The 23,501-nt window shown below is 55.5% G+C and overlaps 1 protein-coding gene across 1 annotated transcript in view; it reads right to left on the bottom strand.

Annotated features, from left to right (window-relative positions):
* Positions 1-23,495, bottom strand: part of LIMD1 (LIM domains containing 1) — a 62,143-nt gene extending 38,648 nt beyond the window's left edge. The window contains exon 1 of the mRNA XM_029918101.1: positions 21,646-23,495. Within this exon, the coding sequence (XP_029773961.1) occupies positions 21,646-23,011 (1,366 nt within the window). The 5' untranslated portion in view covers positions 23,012-23,495. The remainder of the gene's footprint in view (positions 1-21,645) is intronic.
* Positions 23,496-23,501: the final 6 nt, after the last annotated feature.

Below are 23,501 nucleotides of genomic sequence, written 5' to 3'. Positions count from 1 at the left end.
CTTGTCTCAAAAAACAAAAACACCCAGTGGAAACTCAACAACATATAACAGAAGGGGAGACCATTCTGGTCTAGGTGGGACACAGCCTACTCTCCCTCTGCCTCCTGGAATGTTCTGGCCCCCTGCTGCAGGTCCAGGAAGACGATTTGAGAACCAATTCCACAGGATAACTGATCGAAAGCAGACACACCACCCAGCCTGGGCAGCGCTCCACATCGAGTGGGTTATTCCAGACTGGTATTGAATGATCTCTCATGCACCCACAGCCAAAACCAAACCTGCTTTGGGGCACGGCACCCTCCCCACTCCCTTGCAGAGACTGGATTTTACAAACAAGGAGGCAGCAAAGCAGCCTTAGGGTGACGTCTGGTGACAGGGTTCCTGCCTCCTTCCCACAGACAGCCGGACAGAGGACCCCACAGCCCTCCTTCACCTAGACACACAGCCAACCCAGGGGGGGGGGCGGGCACCAGGTCATTGCCTTTTATTATTATGATATGGTTTGGAGTAAGAAGGCTCCATCGGGCTAGCCTCGGGGGAGGCCCTGCACCCCCGCCCCCAGCTCACACCGGGGGTCCCGTCCTGGGGACTGCTCCTCACTGTTAGGAAGGGTGGCGTCTGGGAGTGGCCCGGCCCCGCTGTGGCCATTGCGGGGCAGCCTCTCTACTCCGCCTGGGTGCTGTGTGCTATGTGGGATCGCACAGCCACAAACCACCTACGGGTGCTGGGAAGGGATCCCAGGCAAGGCTCAGGGCATCTGGGCAAGGCTTGGGGTTGGCAGGAAGAGGGGCAGGTCTCCCTGCGGGCACATCTGAGCAAGTTATTCTGGACACAACTCGAGCAAGGTCTTTTCCTCTGCTGAAGGTTGCGGCCTGTGACCTGGGCGGCTCTGGGAGTCAACAGGTTCTGGGAGAGGGGCCGAGCATTTGGGGCAGGGCTGGACCAATGACCTCCAACAGTCTTCCTCCCGGCCCCGTGTAAGCTCACAACCCGCCCCCCGTCCCCCCCGGGAGGCAGCGGGTGCTGGGTCCCCCGGCCCCTTGCAGGCGGTCACGTCTCTAGTCTGGCTGTGCTAGTCAGTGCAGATGCCCATCGTGGCCTTGGGAGACTCTGGCGCCAGCCTGGAGGAATGGCCAAAGTGCCCGAGATGGGTCTACGGGAAGAGCCAAGGTCAAGAGCTGTGGATTCAGGGGCACCTGGGTGGCTCAGTCGGTTAAGTGTCCATCTTTGGCACAGGTCATGATCTCATGATTTATGGGTTCAAGCCCTGCATCGGGCTCTGTGCTGACAGCTCAGAGCCTGGAGCCTGTTTTGATTCTGAGTCTCCCCCTCTCTGTGCTCCTCCCCTGTTCATGCTCTGTCTCTCTCTCAGAAATAAATAAAAACATTAGGGGAAAAAAAGAGCCATGGATGCAGATAACATAGAACTGCATTCCACCAGGCACTGGGCCTTCCCTGCCTCTGCCTTCTCTCCTGTGTACCCCGAAGCCCCAGGGTCAGGTGGGGGAAACTCTCCCCAAGCCACAAAGGAAGTACTTAAGGCCATTCTGGGTGACAGGGTCATTGCGCCAGTCCTCTCGCTTCACTCCGAAAGCTGCTCCAAACCTACGATGGCTTCACTTCACCTCGGTGGGAAAGGAAGTTTCCAGCCTAGTTTCCTAATCACTGCAGGCTGGAGCGAGCCCCACCAGACTGCCTGCAGGTTCGTGGCTGCCCCAGGGCACCCCTGTTCTCTGGCCTCCATCCTTCCCTACCCCCTACTCCCCAGAGGTACACAGGGTTCAAGGTACAGCCCCAGCAAGCCCTGCGCCCCCAGCCCAGCTCCGCAGCCACAGAGCAGGGGAGCACCCTGCTCTGTGCCTCTAGGCTCACCCTCCTCTGTCCTTCTCCACGCAGAGGCCAGGCACCCTTCCCAAATCTGACCTGACTTGGGAACGGCCAAGCAGAATAGGAAACAGTGCTCCACCTTGCCAGGGGCCACATGCAAAGGGGATGCTACTTGTCACCGGCCCACCGGCAGAGGAAAAACAATGACAATCACGCGTCCTAGAGCGTACAGAGAAAAGGGCATTTCCGGACGCCGCTGGTGCACGCCTAAACGTGGACAACACTTTCCGGAGGGCAGCGTGGCGCAGCGTCCCAAGAGCCTTAAAAAACCTTCACACCACTTGACCTGGTAATTTAAGAGGAGTTTTCCTAAGCCAAAAAATTTTTTTAAAAAATCAAAGATGCTGCCAAAGATGGGCGTGCACGAGGCGGTGAGGAGATGAGCAGCTGCCCGGCACTGGGGGCGAGGGAGCAGGGAGCTATCTGCTAACGGTGGAGATCTTGCTTTTTGGGGCGAACAAGATGCTCTAAAATCAGATATTGGGGACGGCTGCACAACTCTGAGCATACTAACAACCGCTGAGTTGTGTGCTTTCGAAGGGCGGGTTATGGTATCTGGATTACATCTCAACGAAGCTGTTAGAACAAAGCAAGAAAACTCACAAAAATATGAAAACACTTAAGTATGCAAAACAGGAAAGAATACAGAATCCCAAATGCGGAAATAAAGCTAAATAAACACTGTACAACTTTTAGACAATCTAGAAGTTTTAAATATTGTAGAGCAGCACCGTCCAACAGAACCTTTCCTGCGGTAACGAGAGAGAATGTTCCATTTGGCAGTGTCCAATATGGCAGCTCTGGGGACTACTGACCAGCGGGGCTAGGACACATAAGTAACTGAATCTGTGGTTTCGTTTCATTTTAACTAATTGACATTTAATTTTAATTAACTTAAATGTAATTTTAAATAGCTCCATGTACTAGGCAACGCAGTTCGACACAATTATCTTAAGATGTGAAAAATGCTCATCATACAATGTTAAATAAAAAAAGGGACCGGGGGGGGGGGGGCGCGCCTGGGTGGCTCAGTCGGTTAAGCGGCTGACTTCAGCTCAGGTCATGATCTCACGGTTCAAGCCCCGCGTCGGGCTCTGTGCTGACAGCTAGCTCAGAGCCTGGAGCCTGTCTTTGGATTCTGTGTCTCCTTCTCTCTGACCCTCCCCTGCTCATGCTGTCTCTGTCTCTCTCTCTCTCTCAAAAATAAATAAAAACATTTAAAAAAATTTTTTAAAAAGGGAAAGGAGACCACCAGGCAGTACGTGCATGGTGCATTGTTTTCTATAAGTATTTATATATGCAGATTTGCTATGAAGAATAGTTATGGATGTTTATTTTATTTCTTTTTTTTCATTTATTTATTTTGAGAGTGAGAGAGCAGGAAGGGGCAGAGAGAGGGAGAGACAGAATCCCAAGCAGGCTCTGCCCTATATCAGCACCAAGCCCCATGTGGGGCTCAAACTCACGAATCATGAGACCATGACCTGAGTCGGATGCTTAACCGACTGAGCCACTCACACACCCCTTTTCCTTAAGCTCTTAGGCATTTGTTATTCTACAATGAAGATATATTACCTTCGTATTCAGAAAAAGTGGTGGATTTTTTTTAAGACTTAAAGAATGTTTAAAATTTAACGTATATTCACCACATCATGCTCCTACTTAAAAATGCTCAGTGTCTGATACCTCCAGGTGAAGTTCAAAGTCCTCAGAGCGCGCTGTGGGCTCACAGCCCGCCTAAGCGTGGAGTTGCTGACGCCACACCCACCCCGCCACCTCCAGGCTCCTTCACCTTCCACAGGCTTCTCATGTCTTTGCAGACTTACCAAAACAAGTTATAAAGGTAGTACAAAAACTTCCTATATGCCCTTTATCCAGATTTCCTAAATGTTAACATTTGTATGATTCTAATTACCAAAGTTCAGAAAAATAACACTGATAAACACATGCTCGCATAGGCGTGTGTGTATACATACACACATATGGATATGCAATACATACACTAAACTACAGACCTTCTTCAAATTTTACAAATTTTACCAATTGTCCCACTAATGTCCTTTTATCTGGACCAGGATCCCATCCCACACCCCAACCATGGATGATAGAGCAGGCTGAGTGCAGGGTGCACACTGGGTTCAGAAGGGATGTTGAGGCACAGTGAGGTTCTGATTAGTCACTTCAGTGAGACACCCTCACCCCAGACTGTGGCCCAATGCCACGGCCACAGCTAACCAAGGAGAATCAGAAAGAAAAGCCTTTTTTTTTTTTAAGGAAAAAATAAAATCCTAAACTTTCTTCATTATAACACAACAAGGCTGGGGGCACCTGGGGGGCTCAGTTGCTCAAGGGTCCAACTTCAGCTCAGGTGGTGATCTCGCGGTCCGTGGATTCTGCTGTCGGCACAGAGCCCGCTTTGGATCCTCTGTCTCCCTTTCTCTGCCCCTCCCCCACCTCAAAAATAAATAAATAAATAAATAAATAAATAAATAAATAAGGGCGCCTGGGGGCTCAGTGGGTTAAGTGTCTGACCCGGTCAGGTCATGATCTCACATGTCATGAGTTCGACATCAGGCTCTGTGCTGACAGGTCGGAGCCTGGAGCCTGTCTTCAGATTCTGTGTCTCCCTCTCTCTCTGACACTCCCTTGCTCATGCTGTCTTTCTCTCTCTCTCAAAAATAAATAAACATTAGAAAAATTAAAACAAATAAACAAATGTTTAAAAAAAGATTTTAGAATAACACAAAGCTGCTTTCAGAGATGCTTTAACGATGCATTCACCAAAGAAGGAAAAAGGGTGTAACAGAAAAGGAAAAGAATGCCAAGGTGGTGGAAACTTTAAACTTGAGGGGGGCGGGGTCTGTGCTCTCCAACTTCCAAACAGAGCCCAGGGAGCTAAGAGCAGGAGACAGCAGGCTGGGGAGGGTCTGCCCCCTCCGTGCCAGCTAGGAGAGTACCACCACCCACGCTTTGCCCCTTGGGACAAACACAGAGCCTAGAAGCACTCTTTGCTCAGTTCTGCAGCTAACCCAGTGCGCAGCCTTGGACGAGCGACTTCCTTGCTCTGTTCCCGTCTTCAAACCAAGAAACAGTGCTGGGCACTCTGTGGGCCGCTGGGAGCGTGAGATGGGCTGGCGAAGCGCCTGGCACAGCCCTCCTTCTGTAACCGGCCCCAAGCCTTGCGTGGGAACAATGTGGGGGGACTGGGTCCGAGTCCCCACCACTAAACAGGGGCCTTTGGCACCATCTGCTGATTGACTGAGAGGCTGACACGGGGGACTTCGTCAGTTTCCCTTTCTGAGAAAAGGCGAAAGCACTGCTTTTGAGGGCTGTGTCGTTGAGAATCTGCAGCACAGGCCAGCCGTATGTGCTGCAGACACAGACGCGACCTTGCTGTGAGTTTGGAACGGGAGGAAGGGCATGAGGATTCTTTCCGGGCTCCGGAGTGACAGGACCTGGTTCTGTTTTAACGGGATCACCCCAGCTGCTGCTGGGACCAGATCCTAAATTAGACTGCTTGCTGGCCAGACAGAAGGAATCTTCTTTTTTTTTAAGTTTTTTAAATCTATTTTGAGAGAGAGAAAGAGAGAGAGAGAGAGAGAGAGAGAGAGAGAGAGCAAGCAGAGGAGAAGCAGAGAAAGAAGGAGAGAGAGAATGCCAAGCAGGCTCCACGCTGTCAGCACAGAGCGCAATGCGGGTCTCGAACTCACAGGCTGTGAGATCATGACCTGAGCAGAAACCGAGAAATCAGATGCTTAACCGACTGAGCCACCCAGGTGCCCCCAGAAGAAAAGACTTTCTAACCACCAGAAGCTGCCCTGGAGAGAGAGCCCCTCCCACTGCTGGTTCCCCAGAGGAATCAAGAGGGTTTGTCCGAGGGTCTGGATAAGAGTTCCCCGAGACACGGGGTGGAGGGGGGTGAGGGCAGGGCCCCCCCCCACTCTCCATTCTGATCCTGTAATAACTTGCATAAAATTAGATGCTGGCCAGCCTTCAAAAAAATCAAGCCACCGGGGTGACATGAAGTCTCCCAGAAAGTACCAGAAACCAAATGCAAGGGGCATTTCCAGCCAGCTGCTCAAGGGGAAAAGGCTTCACTCGCTGGCGTCTGAGCTGGAGCTTCGTGTCCTCCCGGGGCCGCCGCCAGTGTAATTCTCTCCAAACACTCACTGCTCCAACACGGTTCACGCTCGAGTCACGCTCCTTCCCGCAGATGCTTAAACAGCCGTGTGTCAAAACAAAAGGCTGCCTCTTAACAGTGATCACCCCTCAGGGAATGATCCTTTTATTATCATTTTCGTCTGCACAGTTTCTGACTTTCCCACAGTTGGTTGCGCATGAATTTGGGGAAACGGCGAAATCCATAATGCTCTGCATTAGTGAAAGCTGGTGGGGGGAAAAAATCAGGGGCGCCTGGGTGGCTCAGTCAGTTGAGTGTCGGGCTTTGGCTCAGGTCATGGTCTCAAGGTTCGTGGGTTCAAGCCCCGCGTAGGGCTCTGTGCTGACAGCTCGTAGCCTGGAGCCTGCTTCGGATTCTGTGTCTCCCTCTCTCTCTGCCCCTCTCCCACTTGCACGCGTGCGCTCTCTCTCTCTCAAACATAAATTAAAAAGACTAAAAAATATTAAAAATAGGGGCGCCTGGATGGTTCAGTCGGTTGAGCATCCAGCTTCAACTCAGGTCATGATCTCATGGTTTGTGGGTTCGAGCCCTGCGTCGGGCTCTGTGCTGACAGCTCAGAGCCTGGAGCCTGCTTCAGATTCTGTGTCTCCTTCTCTCTCTGCCCCTCCCCTACTCACGCTTTCTCTGTCTCGCAAAAATAAACAAAAAACATGTAAAAATTTTTTAAATTAAAAATAAAAAAAATCAGACCCTGTGACAGTAGAGTAACTACCAAAAAAGGGATGAAACTCGGCTGTGAAGACAGTATTTCAACAGAAGGACCTGGAAGGGCGTCAGCCAAGCATCTTCCTCGGAGAGGAGCTGGCTTAGGAAGTGACCGGCGGAGCGGAGCCCAAAGGAACCCCCGAAACAGCGCGTCAAGAACAGAAGCGGGGCTCTCACACCCTGTTTGGGGGAACGCTAACCGGCCCAGCCCCTTCGGGAAGCTCTCTGGCAGCGGCTGAGAAAGGTAAACACACGCCTACTCTATGGGCCAGCGGCTCCACTGCTGGGTCTTTACCCGGGAGACGGGCCAGGTGTCTCCACACAGACGACCACAGCCGACTTACTCAGCCCGAGAGTGAACGAAGACAAACACGCCCCAAGAGGCAAACAGAAAAGCAAACTGTGGTGCACTCACAGACAGAATACTACTTGCCAAAAAAAAAATATTTTTTTTAAAGGACAAACATCTGATACGCACAGACGACAGAGGTGGGTTTCACAGACATTCTCCGAGTGTATCAAGCCAGACAAACGAGCACTACAGTCAACTCTCGATCTTCACAGCATAACATTCCACGAAGTCACCGCAAATACCAAAGTAGCAAATAGTGAAAACGCACCCCCCTCCCGGAAGGAAAAGCAGGGTTAGGTTCCCGCCACTGTCTGATCATAACATTTGCATCAACCGGGCAGTGCATAACCTTGTTTTATCCGTTTCTGTTTAAAAATACCGTATTAAAATTTTTAATATTTATTTTTAAGAGAGAGAGAGGATAGAGAGAGTGCATGCATGAGTGGGGGAGGGGCACAGAGAGAGGGAGACAGAATCGGAAGCAGGCTCCAGGCTCTGCACTGTCAGCACAGAGCCTGACGCCGGGCTTGAACCCACGAACCGCAGCTTGAACCCACGAACCGCAAGATCATGACCTAAATCGAAGTCAGACGCTTAACCAACTGAGCCACCCAGGCGCCCCAAGAGTAACTTTTTAAAAACACAGCCACACACGGGGCACCTGGGTGGCTCAGTCAGTTAAGCGTCCGGCTCTTGGTTTCGGCTCAGGTTCTGACCTCACAGTTCGGGAGTCTGAGCCCCACACTGGGCTCCACGCTGCAGAGCCCGCTTGGGATTCTCTCTCTCCTTCTCTCTCTGCCTCTTCGCAACTACTGCTCGTTCTCTCTCTCTCTCAAAAAAAGACTTTAAAAAATAAAAATTAAATTAAATTAAATAAAAAAAAATAAAAACACAGCCACAAATTCCTCGAGGTCCCTTCCATCCAGAGGTGGGAGGGGTCTGCCACCCCTTCCCCTGAGTGGGGGAGGGCCGGCGACTGCTTTCACCCATGGTGCGCAGCAGAAGTGACACGAAGCCACTTCCACGGCTGGGTCAGAAAAGGCCACGCAGCAGAAAGGCCCCGGGCCTGCCCTCGGACCCCAGTGCAGAGCCCGGAACCCCACAAACAGAGCGCACAGCTGGGCTGCGGCCCGGACGGCCTGCTCCGCACCGGCTGCCCCCTTCCTGCTGCCCTCCCCGCTTCCCTTCCTTTGCTCTCTGGCTGTAAACTCAGGCAGGGCCGCCTCCCCTCACACCCACACAGCACCGATGGGTCACAGCCCGGGGCCACAGGCAGAGGAGGGACGGCTGGCTCTAACGCCCACCGACCGCCGAGGCCAGCCACCCAAGGGCCTCTGTCTAAGCCCCACCGCCAGAGGGGAAGGCGGACAGGCCCTGGAGGCTGCTTGGAAAGCACCCAACTTGGCCACCCGCCCCCCCAAAACACCCAGGCAAGACCTCCACAGGTGCAGGGTGTGGGCCCCCTGGTGGCCCCAATCCCAGAGGGCCTTCCCCCACCTCTCTTAGGGGAAACACCATCGTTCCTTTCTCGAAGGACAGCGAGGGGATGGGAGGTCCCCTTGGATGCCCCTCCTGTCCTCCCGTGACAATGTGTTTCTCAGGTCCTGGAACTCGGACTCAGCTGCAGTGACCACCTGCTCAGATCCCCGACGACCTTCTTCCTCCATCAGAACAGACGCGTCAGGGGCCGTGAGGGCCACCTCGTCATCCCCTGCGGCGGGCACCCGGGCTCCGGGGGCTCATGTCGGGGCGGTGGCGACTGGACAAACCACCAGCGTTTTGTTTAAGCATCTACGGGTCTGAACAAACCAAGCGAGTACGGCTTTCAGACGGGACAAGGTAAGGACGCTCTGGTATTTGGGCAACAATCCCGGTAACCGCCAACACAGTGAGCGGCCGTCACAGGCCGTCCTCCGAAGGCTTCGCGAAGCCCCGACCGACAGAAAACCAGGGCATGCCACGTGTCATTTTGGATTTTCAAAGAGCCACTCTTCAAAAGTAAAAGTGGGTCACACTAATTTGAATGATATATTTTACTTAGCCCGATACATCTAAAGGAGTCTCTTTTTTAATGTTTATTTATTTGAGTGACAGAAGGGGGGGGAGGGGCAGAGAGAGAGGAAGAGAGAAAATCCCAAGCAGGCTCTGAGCCGTCAGCATAGAGGCTGACACCGGGCTTGATCCCCCGAAACGTGCAATCATGACCTGAGCCGATATCAAGAGCCGGTCACTTAGCCAACAGAGCCACCCAGGGGCGTCCAAAGTATTCTTGTTTAAACAGAATCAGGGGCGCCTGGATGGCTCAGTTGATTGAGCGTCCGGCTTCAGCTCAGGTCAGGATCTCATGGTTTGTGGGTCTGAGCCCCACTTGGGCTGTGTGCTGACAGCTCAGAGCCTGGAGCCTGCTTCGGATTCTGTGTCTCCCTCTCTCTCTAACCCTCCCCTGCTCGTGCTGTCTCTGTCTCTCAATAATAAATAAAAAACCTAAATAAATAAATAAATAAACACAGAATCAATGTCGGGGCACCAGGGTGGCTCAGTTGGACAAGCATCTGACTTTGGCTCAGGGCCTAATCTCGCAGTTCATGAGTTCGAGCCCCAGGTCAGGTTGTGTGCTGACAGCTTGGAGCCTGCTTGAGATCCTCTGTCCGCCCCCCCTCTGCCTGTCCCTGCTTGTACTCTCAAATGTAAATAAATAAACAAACACTAAACATAGGATCAATGTAGAAATATGAACGAGCTATTTGACATTTTTTCACCATATGAAGTCTGGCCCAGAGGAGATACCACCACACCTCACGGGGACCAGCATGCTTTGAAGTCCTTCCCAGCTCCTGGACAGTACAGATCTATGTTAATTAATTCCCAACAGCCATGGCTGCACTTTCCTGACGGGGAAACTGAGGCACAAGGCTGTCGAAGTCTTCCCCAGGGCAGATCCAGAGCCCACAGCAGGGCCGCAAGTTCTGACTTTGGTACGGTATGAATGCACACGTCCGCCAGCGCATCCCCCTGGCTCCCGTCCAAACTTCCCCAGGACTCTGGTCCCTGGAGCTCTGCAAAGGTTCCACCCAGACCACGGCATCCCCGCCCCTTCCTGCCACTCGGGTCCTGGGCCACCCGGAGCACCTTCTACCCGGGCGGGAGAGCTGGTGCGAGTGCTGCTGGCCAGGGTGAGGTGGGCCAGCAAGCCTGGTGCCCCTGCCTCCAGCACTCGCCCGGGCACGTGCAGGGGGCTGTGCAGGGGCCCCGGAGTGTGCACCCGCCACAGCAGGAACGCCCCCACTCCGAGGGCAGGCGGTCAGGGGGGAGTCGGGGCTCTCCTCATCCCTCCTTGGCCACGGTGTTTGTTCACTCGCTCAGCAAGTCCTCACCGCACACCTGCTGTGTGCCGGCCACTGCGCTGGGCCCGGGGCTACAAGGGTGAACGGAACAGACACCCACCCCCCCTCAAGGAGCCCACATTCCAGCAGACGGGGAGCTAAGCAACAGGTCTGGGCACAAAGGATGCCCCGCGAATCCTAATTCTGTCTCCTGTATACAGCTGGTGTTTCATAATGACATACTAGAAGGAGTATGTTATCTGGGCCTGGAACTGGATATGGTGCGCGACAAAGGTGGGGGAGGGACAGGCGAGGGTCCTGGGGCCCCCCAGGAAAGCTGGTGACCCAGTTGCGGGGGTCACGCCAACAACCCGAGCTTCAGGACTCCAGAGCTCCACGTGGCTGAGCTAAGACGGGAACGGTCCAGAGACTCACCCAGGTTACATGCTCCCTGGCTGGAAATCCCTTCTCCTCAGAATGTGGCCAAGTTCAAGTCCACCCCAAGGAACAGACCGTCTCCCAAGTTTAGAAGACACTGGAGGTTCAGCACCTCCAACGTTCAGCTGTGTGGCCCACCTCCCACCAGTCATGTGACCCGAGTCCCAGCCTTCAGCTCAGCCTCCCACGGGGAGAGGCGGTCAGGGCATCAAGCCACTGCCCGGCACAAGGGGACAGAGCAAGGGCACCTGTGGCATCCACAGTTTCCCAGTCCACCACTACCGAGGCAATGGTGCCTTTGTAACTGAAACGTCTTAACTTCTTTTTTTAAGTTTTTATTTATTTTTGAGACGGGGGGAGGGGCAGAGAGAGGGAGACAGAATCGGAAGCAGGCTCCAGGCTCTGAGCTGTCAGCACAGGGCCCGACACGGGGCTTGAACCCACAAACTATGAGATCATGACCTGAGCCGAAGCCAGACGCTCAACCGACTGAGCCCCCCAGGCGCCCCTGAAACATCTTAACTTCTTATTCTTCCACAGACTAGGCCCTGTGTTTTGTACTTTGAAACTTATCTCTAATTTCGTGTTTGATTTTACTTCTTCATTTTCCTTATTATTCCCAAGTGCCACTTTATATGAGCTTAAGATTTTTCCCCCAAGAATATAGATTTGATTTCATGAGTGAAGCCGATGAAGACCACTCCAACTGGGAGAAGGGCATTTCAGGGTCACTCTGGTTGGGGACAGTGACCTCACGGAGGGACCCGGCAGGGCCACCTCAAAGAAGTGCCTGCCATCACTGACCACTGGCCAGCTGCCCAGGGAGTGTGCATTTACACATGCTTTGTTCCTGGCTTCTCTGCCCGGAGCCCTGAACCGGTCACTGGCTTGGAGCATGGGGGAAGGGAATAGAATTATAAAGAGCATGGGACATCCAGTCCCCAGGAGGTGAGGAAACTGAGGGCAAAAAAAGGGAAGCCAGATGCCCAAGCTGGCACGGTCGGCGAGCAGCACAGGCAGGCCGGCCGCCAGCACATTTACGGTGAAGGGGCCTCTGTCAGCAGACGCCCCAGAGTCCGCCGTGGCCAGCCGTCAGCTGGGCCGCCCTGGGTCCATCTCTCTAAATTCGATACCTCCCTGCCTCATCAGGAAGCAACGCAAGCCACAGAGGGAGAGAGAGGAACAGGACAAGTGACATTTCAACAGATGGGAAAGCTCTACCCGGATGCCCTGGGCGAGGCCTGACCATCATGTGAGCAAACACGGCCACAGCTTGGTCCCACCCTGCTGGACGGGAGGCTCCAGAGAGCAGGGAGGCTGCTATTATGGTCAGAGGGGCCTTGGTCAGCAAAAGGCAAGCATGCTACTATCTGCATGCCAAAGTGACCGACCGGCACATGCTGTCCGGGCCAAAGCCCAGTGAGATGCGCGTGCGCCCCCAGACGCAGGGCCTGCATTATATGCAGGTGTCATATACTCTCGTCCTCAAATTATCTGGGTCTTTACCCTTCCCAGGGTTGCCTGAAGGGCAGATGCACACTGAACTCCAGGCCCCTCCTCTCCAGAGACAGACAGCGCAGGGCAGACTTCCAGAACTTTCTATATGCTGCAGATACATGTGTGGGGGAGAAAAGCTGGAGGTCCCTGATACGCTCCCAACAGACTTCCAGTAACCGGGAGTAACCGGCCCTCTCGCTCTCCTGGGACGCGCAGAGTTGAGTCACAGACCAAGAAAGATGAGGAGGGAACTCGGCCAAGTCTAAACTCATGGCTCTCAAAACTTAAAAATAGCCTGGCTGTGGTCCCTACAGTATTCCCTTGGAAACACTCGAGCAGAAAGTCTTCAGCCCAGCATGACCCTGACATTCCGTGGCCAGCTGCTTCCCCTGGGAGGGGACAAATGAAAAACAAAACCTGAAGCAGATATAAATATGTGCAGGCGAGTGCTGCCCCTGCCCTTGTGCGCCTCGGGAATCGGAGGCCTGCTTCGTTTTCGGGGCAGGTTTCTGTTCCGATTGCCGGATGGGCTCTAAGCATCGTTGCATCCAACGGTTTGCTTGTAAGCATCTCTGCACACACTCCGGGGTTGACGCTGATCCTTTTTTTTTTTTTTGAGAGAGAGAGAGGGTGCAAGTGGATGAGGGGCAGAGAGAGCTAGAATTTCAGGAGAGGCAGACAGAAAGAGAGAGAGAAGCAGGGCTCACCCAAAGTGGGGCTCGAGCTCATCCGATGTGGGATGTGAACTCGAACCGTGAGGAGATGACCTGAATCAAAGTCGGAGGCTTACTGGCTGAGACACCCAGGTGCCGGACACTGATCCTTAGCCCAAGGCACCCTGGCACACCGCTATGCTTGCCCACAACCCTTGGGGGTGTCACAAGCTCCCCAAGAACATGGCCTGCTCGCCCTGACCCACACCCGTCAGAGGAACACAAGAAGTTAGGAGTCTAAGGGGTCACGGGCAGTCAAAGTCACTGCCTGGGTCCCGTGGGTCCCTCTGAACCTCATGCTTCCATCTCTGCCCTGCAGGGAGGTGTTGGTCCGGGCACGGGCTCCTGGCCTGGAAAGGAAGCTGGTGCCAATCCTGGCTGCGAGAGGGGATCCGGCGCCTCCGGCCGGCTTGGGCACCCCTGTGTCCCTCCTCCCTCATGGCTCCACCACAGCGGGGGAGGACCTCAGCCCTGACCTACTCAGGGCCACATTCACCCTGAAGTCCCCTTGTCCGAAAGCCACTGTGCCTCCAGGAGCTGAGAGTCACGATCTCGGACTCAGTCAGCCTCGCCCCTCAATGAAAGTATTTTTTGTGTCTCAGTTTGCCCACCTATAAAATGGGGCTAGTGAAATATGGTTATTGCAAGGATCGAACAAGCCAATGCATGTGAAAGGATGGAAAAGTACCTGGCCCAGAGCGACTCATTTTAGCAAAACTATCTCAGAGCCGTAACCCCGGCTACAAGTCTCTTCCTTGCTCCTGTCACACCCCAGCAGAAGGCCCCCCACTCCTCCAGCAGGACAGCCACTGAGCACCCGCTATGTGGGGCCCCAAGGCCACTCTCCAGTGTCCGGTGGCCCAGCACCACCAAGGACAACACACGAGTCCAGGGAGAAAGCCTGGGCCACGCCAGCGAAAGCAAGGTCAGTGAACCCCACAGCCAGTGCTACCACTGTCCGCCTGGACCGAGGACCCCGCGTTTAGTTAGAACGAGAGCCCCAAGAGGCCTCGGGGTGGGCAACCCGTGTAACACCAGCAGCCCTTGAGTCTGATGCTTTCCTAGAGATCTTTCCTTCGGAATCTCACTCTCCTCAGACACGCTCTGCCCAGCAAAGTGACCCCCGGCTTCTGTGTCCGGCCGGGGAGCCAAGAACGGCAGCATATGATGCACCCCAAGAGGCACCCCAAATCACAGCGGGTTCTGGCCACGACTGGGCATTGGAAACTCTCTGCAGAAAGTCGTAACGCCGATTTTTCTAAGAGTGGCCGGCGTGTCGGCGATTCAGTTGTTTCGGTTGCATGTGTTTTCCAGGTCCCTAAGGGAAAAACGATTACCCTTCGCCACAGAAAACATAAGCATCACTAAACTACGGAAGCGTCCTACTTCCGCAGAGGCCTGGACGGGGCAGGTCCCGCCACCGCTCTCAGCGACCCTGTCCCGTTCCCGGTGACTCAGTCTGCTAAAGTCCAGGCATCCGAGGGTCCCCAAAGACACGGCCACAGCCCTTCGGGCCGGGACGAGCCCTCGGAGGTCAGCTTGGTCTCCGCACTGAGGGAGAGCGGCTTGCCCGGCGTGGCGCCCAGGGCTACTGGGGAGTCAGGCGCAGGACACCTGGCCTGCTCACTCTCCAAGTGGGGCCTTCCTCGCCCAGTTCCGTGTCCTATGTGGAATCATAAATCAAAAACTATAAAGAATTAGAACTTTAAAAAAAAACCTCTCACTCACTCTCCAAGTGGGGCCTTCCTCGCCCAGTTCCGTGTCCTATGTGGAATCATAAATCAAAAACTATAAAGAATTAGAACTTTAAAAAAAAACCTCTGACAAGAACTGCCACGTCATAAGGCCCATTTCACACTGTGGATTATTATGTTTTAAACTTTAAAAAAAAATGTTTATTTATTTTTGAGAGAGAGAGAGAGAGAGACAGAGTGTGAGCAGGGGAGGGGCAGAGAGAGAGGGAGACACAGACTTCGAAGCAGGTTCAGCGCAGAGCCTGACGCGGGGCTCGAACCCATACACCTTGAGATCATGACCTGAGTCAAAATTGGACGCTTAACCCACAGAGCCACCCCAGCGCCCCCATGCTGTGGATTGGTCACAGAGATTCATCCCAAAGAGGGAGGACTGCAGAGGGTCACGGCACACACGGTGGGAAACCAATGTCAGGGCTCATCAGGGTGACCCTGAGTAGGGTCGCAGGGGTGGGCAGCTCTGGGCGCCAGGGGGGTGCTGGACAGGGAGGGGCAGGGACAAGGACCCTGCGGCAGGGAGGAATTCCAGGAGCTGGGGGACCACAGCGAGGCTGGTGTGATGGGCCCGGTGAGCGCAGTCCGGCCAGGGGAGGCCCGAGGGTGGGCCCAAAGGCTCCAGCGCAGGAAGTGTGCGGTCACAGCCACCCGTGTCCTTGCCTCGATCCGCTTACACGGGTGCGTTCACTTTGTGAGCACCTACCCTATGTGCACGCTACACGTAGAAAAAAAGTTACAAAGCATGCCTTCCTGGACGCCTGGGTGGCTCAGTCTGTTGAGCATCTGACTCTTGATTTCAGCTCAGGTCATCATCTCACGGTTTGTGGGTTCAAGCCCTACATTGGAACCTGCTTAGGAGTGTCTCTCTCTCTCTCTGCCCCTACTCTGCTCATGTGCTCGAGCTCTCTCTCTCTCTCTCTCAAAATAAACATTTCTTCAAAATATACATGCCTTCCTGATTTTGAGGCGGTTACTGGGTCTCCTAAAAACGGTGCACCCAGGCTGCCCGGCTTCTAAAGGACTGGGTGTCCCTACATCACAGGACGTGCACTGCGATCCACGACAGACAGCCACGCAGCCTCGGCTGCCATTTACAAGAGTGACCTGGAGGACCAGGAGTTTCCTCCCAAGGCAACGGACCCCTGGGTTCAGTGAGGTCCAAATTAGGACACACCGTCTGCTGCGTGTCTGCCGTGAGCTCCCAGGAAACCTCGCTCGGTCACACCGGCGACCCAGAGCCAGACAGTTAACAATCTGCTGCCACCTTCCTCTCTACCTCGGCACCTGGCCTGGGTTTGGGCAATGCCTGCTGTTTGGGGGGGGTCACCGGCCTCTGGGGCACACACAGGGCCCAGTCCCGGGTTTCCACGGGGCGCTTGCCTGATGCTGTTGCCTTCAGCCACGGAAAGTGCTCTGAAGCCACCCCCCACTTTTCATTCAGGGCGAGATTTAAGCGGCAGTTTCTAGCATCTGTTGCTAATCAAGTCAGATAAGAAATGCTCACAAGGTCATTAAGACAATACATAGGGCTCAAGGGTGAAGAGACTATCAGCTGGGAAGAGGCGGACAGGACCCTTACGTGTTCCTCCGGGGACCTCGTATGTAATTATCCTCCTGCCGTCCTAGTGACCTGAAATCACGTGGGACAGCCTCCCTGGCCCCTGGCAGGGGAGGGGCCGTTCCCGGGAGGAGTCACACTTGTTTATAGGCTCCTGGGCAGAGGTGGGTCATCCGCTGCAGCAGGAAGGTCACGGGATGGGGCTCCTGGGTGGCTCAGTCAGTTAAGCATCTGACTTTGGCCTGTCATGATTTCACAGTTCCTGAGTTCGAGCCCAGCATCAGGCTCACTGCTGACACCTCGGGGCCTGTTTGGGATTCTGTTTCTCTCTCTCCCTCTCTCTGTCTCTCAAAAATAAATAAACGTTAAAAAAAAAAAAAAAGGAGGGTCCAAGGGAGACTGGAAAACTAAGGGCAGAGCCGGCCTCTCCTCCCTCCATGCAGGGCGGGGCGGGGAGGAGCCCCTCCGCCCACTCACTGGATGATCACTGGGGGACGGAGACCCTTCTTGCCTCTCTGCCCCCTGGCATCTGACCAAGTCTGGCAGAGCCTCCCTCTCCTCCTCCAGGGCAGAATGGGCTTCTCTCTGCTTCCCAGACCCACCGCTGGGAGGGAACGCATGGGGGGGAGCACCACAGGCCCAGGGCCCACCGATGTCCCCGCAGGGGCGGGTGGGGAGTGAATCTGGGGCGGCCAACAGAGCAACAACACCGACCCACGTCAGAGACCACCTGGGGGGCCGTCAGAGCTCCAACGGTGCGGAAGCACGGCCACTTAGGTCCGTGTGGTCCTGAGCAAGTCCTAGGCCTCAGTTTCTCAACTGTGAACAGAGCCCACTGGTGTCTGACTGTGACGTTATCACACGGCACATCCCCGATGCCAACCGCACCATAGGCACTCGACGGACGGTCACTAGGATTAGAATCGTGAAGCCCAAAGGTCACTGTAAAAGGGGTCTTGTCTGCCTAATGCTGAGGGCTGTGGCGGCCCCCTTCTTTTAATATAATTTTTTAAAGTTTATTTATTTTTGAGAGAGAGAGAGAGAGAGAGAGAGAGAGAGAGAGAGAGCGCATGAGCAGGGGAGGGGCAGAGAGAGAGGGAGACACAGAATCCGAGGCAGACTCCAGGCTCCGAGCTGTCGGCACAGAGCTCGATGTGGGGCTTGAACTCAGGAACCACAAGTACATGACCTGAGCCAAAGTCAGACGCTTAACCGACTGAGCCCCCCAGACGCCTCCACGGCAGCGCCTCGGATGGGCCGCCCAGATCCCCCTTCACCCAAGGGGCTGTGGCTTGGCTGCCAGGGCTGTACAGGGAGGCAGCCTAGCCTGTCCACCCCTTGGGCTCTGTCCCAGCTGCATGGTTGGGGGGGGGCACCATGCCCAAGATCACGTGCTTCCTGGGGCGGCCCACATTTGAGGACTGATCTATGGGGAGCGTGAAGGCCTAGCCATCTTGCCCCAACTCGGGACAGCTCGGGACAGCTCTGAAGGGCTTTTCCAGCTCCCGAGCTCCCTGCAGGGTGGGCCCCGGCCTGTCAGGCCCGCACAGCGCACGGCGGCTGAAGCCCTCCTCTACCCACTCGTGCGTCCTTCCCCTCCTTCCCTTGGGGAGCCCCCTGCACCCTCACCTAAGTCAGCTTCCCGGGGAAACCCAAGCTGTGACAGGTGGCTTGTTTGTGTCCTTTTTCCTTGGGAAGGGAGGAGGGAACCAGTGTGAGGAAGACAGTGGAGACTGTGGAGGAAGAGGCCAGGAAAGAGTCAACAAAAGCCACAATGACCTCTTCTCTTCCTCTGCCGTGTAAACAGTGGCGTGAAAACAGGAGCCGCTGCAAACCACGGACGCTCTCCAAGCAGCACCCAGAGTCCGTCCCTGCCTCTCTCCTCATGGACAGAGAGACACAGAGGGGCCCCAGAGGAGGAATGGGGAAGAAAGAGCAGGGAGAAGCAGTGGCTGGGACCCCACATCGCACCAAACCCACAAGAACAGCCAAGGAAAGTGCCAGAAGCGTCCTTGGAGAGGAGTTGACCAATTCCTGGAAACTGAGTGTCTTCAGACCCAAGCGTTCAGAAAGGTGGCAGCAGGGACGCACACGCTCTTCCCACAGCGTGAACACCCAAAGGGCCGCCTTTGTTTGACCCAGGAAGCCGCCTAAGTCACCCTTGCTTGGCTTCAGGCTGGAGCCTCATCCACTCCGACGGTAAGGGTTACAGGACCCTGACTCTCTCTGGAAGAGCCCTGTCTCGAAAGATACTCTTCTTTTTGCAAACACAAGTTCATCACAACTTAAGAAACGCCGCGCGTGCAGCAGACCCCGTCCTGTAAGTATCACCCGCTCTAGGGCCGGGGAGGCATGCGTGCGGGGAGCCCCTCAGCCGGTGCAGACACGTGTGCCACGGATGAAGGGGTGAGGCCCGGAAGGGTATAGGGTTTGTTCAAGGTCGTGAGGCGGGGCCGGGCCAAGAACTGACCACCAGAGGCTCCTCGGCCACACGGCTGGTCACGGAAGTGTGAGTGGAGGCCCAGCGGGAGGGAGTCTGTCCCAAAGCTGGGCCTGTGTCCTACAGATGGGCCCCTCTCCCTCTTCCCCAAAAAAGACACAAGGATTCCATTTATACAAACAGCCCCGGATACATAAACCCACAGAGACAGGACGCACACTGGTGCTTCCCAGGGGCTGGAAGGAGCAATTAATTGCTTCATGGGGATTGGGGCGGGGGGGGGGGGGGGTCCTTTCGCGGTGACAAAAATGTTTTGAAACTATTAGAGTCGATGTTTGGAAAATACCGTGAATGTACTAAATGCCGCTGAACTGCGTACTTTAAATGGGTTAATTTTATGGTGTGTAATGTTTGCTGCAATTAAATAAAAACAAAGACACACGAAGAAATACCTACGTAAAACAGTTTCCTGCATCTGTGCTTGGCAGGCAGCTTGGCCGTGCTGGTTGGAGGCATGGGCGTCACGGCTGCACCGTAGGGCTCAACTCCCAGTCCACCCGGCGCCCCCTGGAAGGCCTGTTAGGTCATCTAACTTCCTGGGCTTTAGTGTCCCTGTCCCCATGGGTGAGACAAGCATAATGACAGAAGCTGCTTCCCAGGGTGGCTGCAACTAGTAAATAAATGGTAGAAGGTAGGTGTCCAGCACAGGGCCCAGCACAGACTGGCCCCAGGGCCTTTGCCCCTGCCATCTGCCAACAGAGAATGCTCTTTCCCGGGGCAGAGGTTGCCTCCTTGAATGCCACCTTCCTGATGGGGTGTTCCTTGACCCCCTGATTGAAAATGGGAAATGTCTCTGGCAACACCCGCCCACAGGCTCCGCCCCCTCCTCCGGCCGTGTCTCTCCCCAGGACTTGATTATTTATTTTGTCCATCTCCTGTCTCCATCCACCACCCCATCTGTCCTGTTCGGTACGTACACCGAGGACTCGAACAGAGCGTGGCCCCAGGCAGGCGCTCAACAAATCCATGTTAATGACTGGTGTTAGCGAAAACCTTGGTCCCGATCCGGTGTGTAAACCTGCCACCCCGATAAAAGAAAACTGCTGTTTTGTTGTTTAAGGAGTTTGAAATAAAAAAAGGAAGCATAAGTGGGGCTCCTCGGTTGAGTGTCCAACTTCGGCTCAGGTCACGATCTCGAGGTTCGTGAGTTCGAGCCCCGCGTCAGGCTCTGTGCTGACAGCTCGGAGCCTGGAGCCTGCTTTGGATTCTGTGTCTCCTTCTCTCTCTGTTCCTCCCCCGCTTATGTTCTGTCTGTTTCTCTCACAAATAAAGATTAAAATTTTTTTTAATTTTGCATAAGTTTACATTTAAAACCCACAGTATTTCCAGCTAAGTATCACTCCCCAGGGGGAATCTGCAATGGAAAAGACAGAGAGCAGTGGGACAGTGCCACGTGCTTTGAAACCTAGACCAACAAAGTCACCCGAGTTTCCAAGTGCCCACGTGCAGGCTGGTGCCAATGAGGCTTCGGGGGGACAAGGAACACGGTGCAACCGTGGGCACCTGGGACCCCAGCCCCCCAGCCCCCTCAGGCCAGAAGAACAGGGCAGGCTAAAAACAGGCAGGCCTTTCCCAGCGCCCTGCCCTCCTCCGTGCGGTACGTCGGCCACCTTCACGGGACTTAGCCTCCCAAGGCCTCAGATGGGGAAATCATGCCTCCAATTATTCACAGCTCAAAAATGGAGGGAAAAAAAAGACAAAAACAACCGTCAGACTCATCTTAAAATAGCCTTTCTAGTTAGTTCTCCCATGGGAGCACGGCATCGTTACCCTAGAGAGCAAGAGAGCGACTTTCTCGCTGCCTCCAAACCCTGGGCAGTGAAGAAGCAAAAGCTGAAGCCAGCAGCCTCTGAGAGTTTGAGATTTCAAAAAGAGAAAAAAACAAGACCAGACCCTGTGAGTAAAACCAATAAGGAGAATTTTCCATCCCACTGGGCGCCACGGGTGGGTGTTACCCGGCTGCGGGCTTGAACCTAGGGCGGCTGTGTTAGGATTCAGCTAGTCATGGGTCTCAGGAACAGATTGGCCCCCCCACCCCGTCCCCACCCCCTCCCACCCCGCCTCCAAGTTTCAGTTTGTCTAGGGTGGGGCCCTGTGTCATTTGCATTTCTAACCAGTTCCCAGGTGAAGGGATCCCGCTGGTCCAGAGACTACACTTTGAGAACCATGGGTAGAGAACAAAGTCTTCCGTGTTAGTAGTGCAACTGCGCGCACACGCACACACACACACACACACACACACACACACACACACACGGCCAGAGAGGGCCCTTGCCCAACCACTGGACTTCAGGTAGCCAGACCAGCCTGGCCCAGCCACCGGCTGGTGGACCTCTCAGAGGTACCGGGACCCCAGACTCTGCTTCCACTCAAGTCCTCCGTGAGCCAGTCCCTGCCAAGAGGCTCCGGGGGCACGGCCGGAACCCCTGAAACCCCAAATCTCCACATTTCCCTTTTTTGAGAGCGGTCATGGGCAATCCCGCCCAGCTTCGCCCTTCTGCACGTGGCTAAGGGCCCAGCTGCAAGATCCGCTTTCTGTTCAGGGATGCTTTCAAGTTTCTGAATCAGAAGATGCGGCTGAAAGAGGAAGCCACACGGCCCAAATTAAAAAAAAGCATGCCACTCATGGGGCGCGACGGTGTCCCCGATGGGGAGCACTTCCCCCAAGCGCAGGGACCCTGGCCACGCCACCGATCCCTCACTCACCAAAGTAGTCGGCCTGCCACCGATCCCTCACTCACCAAAGTAGTCGGCCTTCGGGTGAGTCCCCATCTCCCGCTCCAGACGCTGAGTGAGCGCTTCTAACTTCAGTTCGGCAGCCGAGGGCCCAAGCTCGGGGCCTGGGACGAGGGTCTGACAGGGCAGCCTCACCCTGGTGGGACTGCCGTCCGATGCCCAGCCAGAGGGGCCCTCTTTACAAGATAACTCAGGTGGGGTAGACATCCCTGGATGGACAAGGCTGGTGGGGCTGAGCTTGGGACCAGTGCCAGGGTCCGTGCAGGCAGGCTTGGGACCCGGTCCAGGGGCCGCCCCCGACGGCAAACTGTCTGTGCTGGCTGGTAAGGATGAGGGGGCAGAACTAGAAAGGTAAGACTTGGGTCCATCTTGGAACCAGGCTTGAGGGTCCACAGTGGGTTTGGACATGGTGCCCGAAACCTCACTCCCCACCCCCAAGTTTGTTCTGGGAAGAGCTCCTTGGCTGGGGCAGCTCTGGGCCGACGGTGCTAAGAGAGAAGGGGTCCTGGGCTGAGCGGGCCCCACGAGGGCCCCGTTCTCCGGGCCTGGGGAAGAAAGGCCAGGGCCCACCCGCTGGGAAGAGGCGGTAGTCCAAAGCCCAGCTGGCTTCTCACCACCACGGCCACCACCACTGCCATCCTGGCCGCTCTCCGATGACTTGCTGGAGCTCAGGGAGATCTGAGGCTGGTACAGGGGAGGGTCCCCGGGGGGTTTGGGCAGCGGTGCATCAGCCCCTTGGGTGCCAGGCCACCCACTCCCTACGCTCCCCCTGATGCCCGGGGACGCTCCAGGTTCATCAGCCCACTTCGGGCTCGCCAAAGACAGGTTGTCATAATAGTCTCCGTGGGTGAGGCAGGAAGGATCCTCACAGGGGCCCGGCTGGCGGAAGGCAGACATCTCCCAGCATGCCACGCTCTCCTTGGAGCCACAGTCCTGGCTGCCGTGGCTTGTGCCACGGACATACGGCCTGGCCCTCTGGTCCTGGGGTGGGTACGAGGGCTGCCCAGAGGCGACGGTGGGGGCTGTCCCAGGACCCGCTGTGCAGGCAGCGAGAGGGGGCTTGGCAGCACCGTCCAGGGTCAGCTTGTTGCCCACACCGGCGTCCCGGCGGATCTGTGGGCCCGGGGGGCCCCCGCCATTGACTGGGCCTCTGCTCCCCCTGGGCAGGGTGTCCTCCTGCAGGAGCTGTTGCTGCTGCTGGAGGTGGATCTTGGCCATCTTGGTGGCAAACACCCTGCGCGTTTCCTCGAACTCGGGGTTGTTGCCTGCCCCCTTGTCCACTCGGAAGAGTCCGTCCTTGGAGGCCTCGTACATGTTCAGGTCCTCAATGAATTTACTGGCCTCCAGGCCCAGGTCGCCGTACTTATCCATGTCACAGGCGGGGGTCAGAGCCTAGCCCAGGTGTCCGGTGTGTGGCTGCAGGGGGATGGTGCGGTTGCTGAGGCAGTGCGGGACTCAGGTCCAGCCCAGGACAGGTAAAGCCTTCCACCTGCGGGGCCTGAGAGTCATGACCCCGGGCCTGGGAGTCCGGCCGGAGAGGAGGCCTCAAGGCCAGCTGGCCCAAGTTTGCTTCCAACTCCCTTTCGCCTCAGAGGTGTCCACGTGGGGGCGGCTGGTGGCGCTTCGCCGGCCCAGCTTGCCGTGCGCGTTCTTTTCTCTTTTGCAAATCGTAAAAGGAAAAAGAAACAGAAGCAGCAAATCCCCTCCTAAAGCAACCAAAGTCCGAAACGGGACGACGAGAGCAGCCTCTGGACGGGGCCGGGTGAAGCCGGCTTGGCGGGAGAGGGTGGCGGCCGAAGGACGCGCCGCGGCACAGGCGCGGCGGCCGGGGGCGCAGGCACGTCCCGAGCGCCGGGTGCTC

This window comes from Suricata suricatta, chromosome 12 (assembly GCF_006229205.1).
Source record: "Suricata suricatta isolate VVHF042 chromosome 12, meerkat_22Aug2017_6uvM2_HiC, whole genome shotgun sequence".
Lineage (NCBI taxonomy): Eukaryota > Metazoa > Chordata > Mammalia > Carnivora > Herpestidae > Suricata > Suricata suricatta.
The sequence above is the reverse complement of the archived record's forward strand: the minus strand, read 5'-3'. Positions and strand labels throughout refer to the sequence as shown.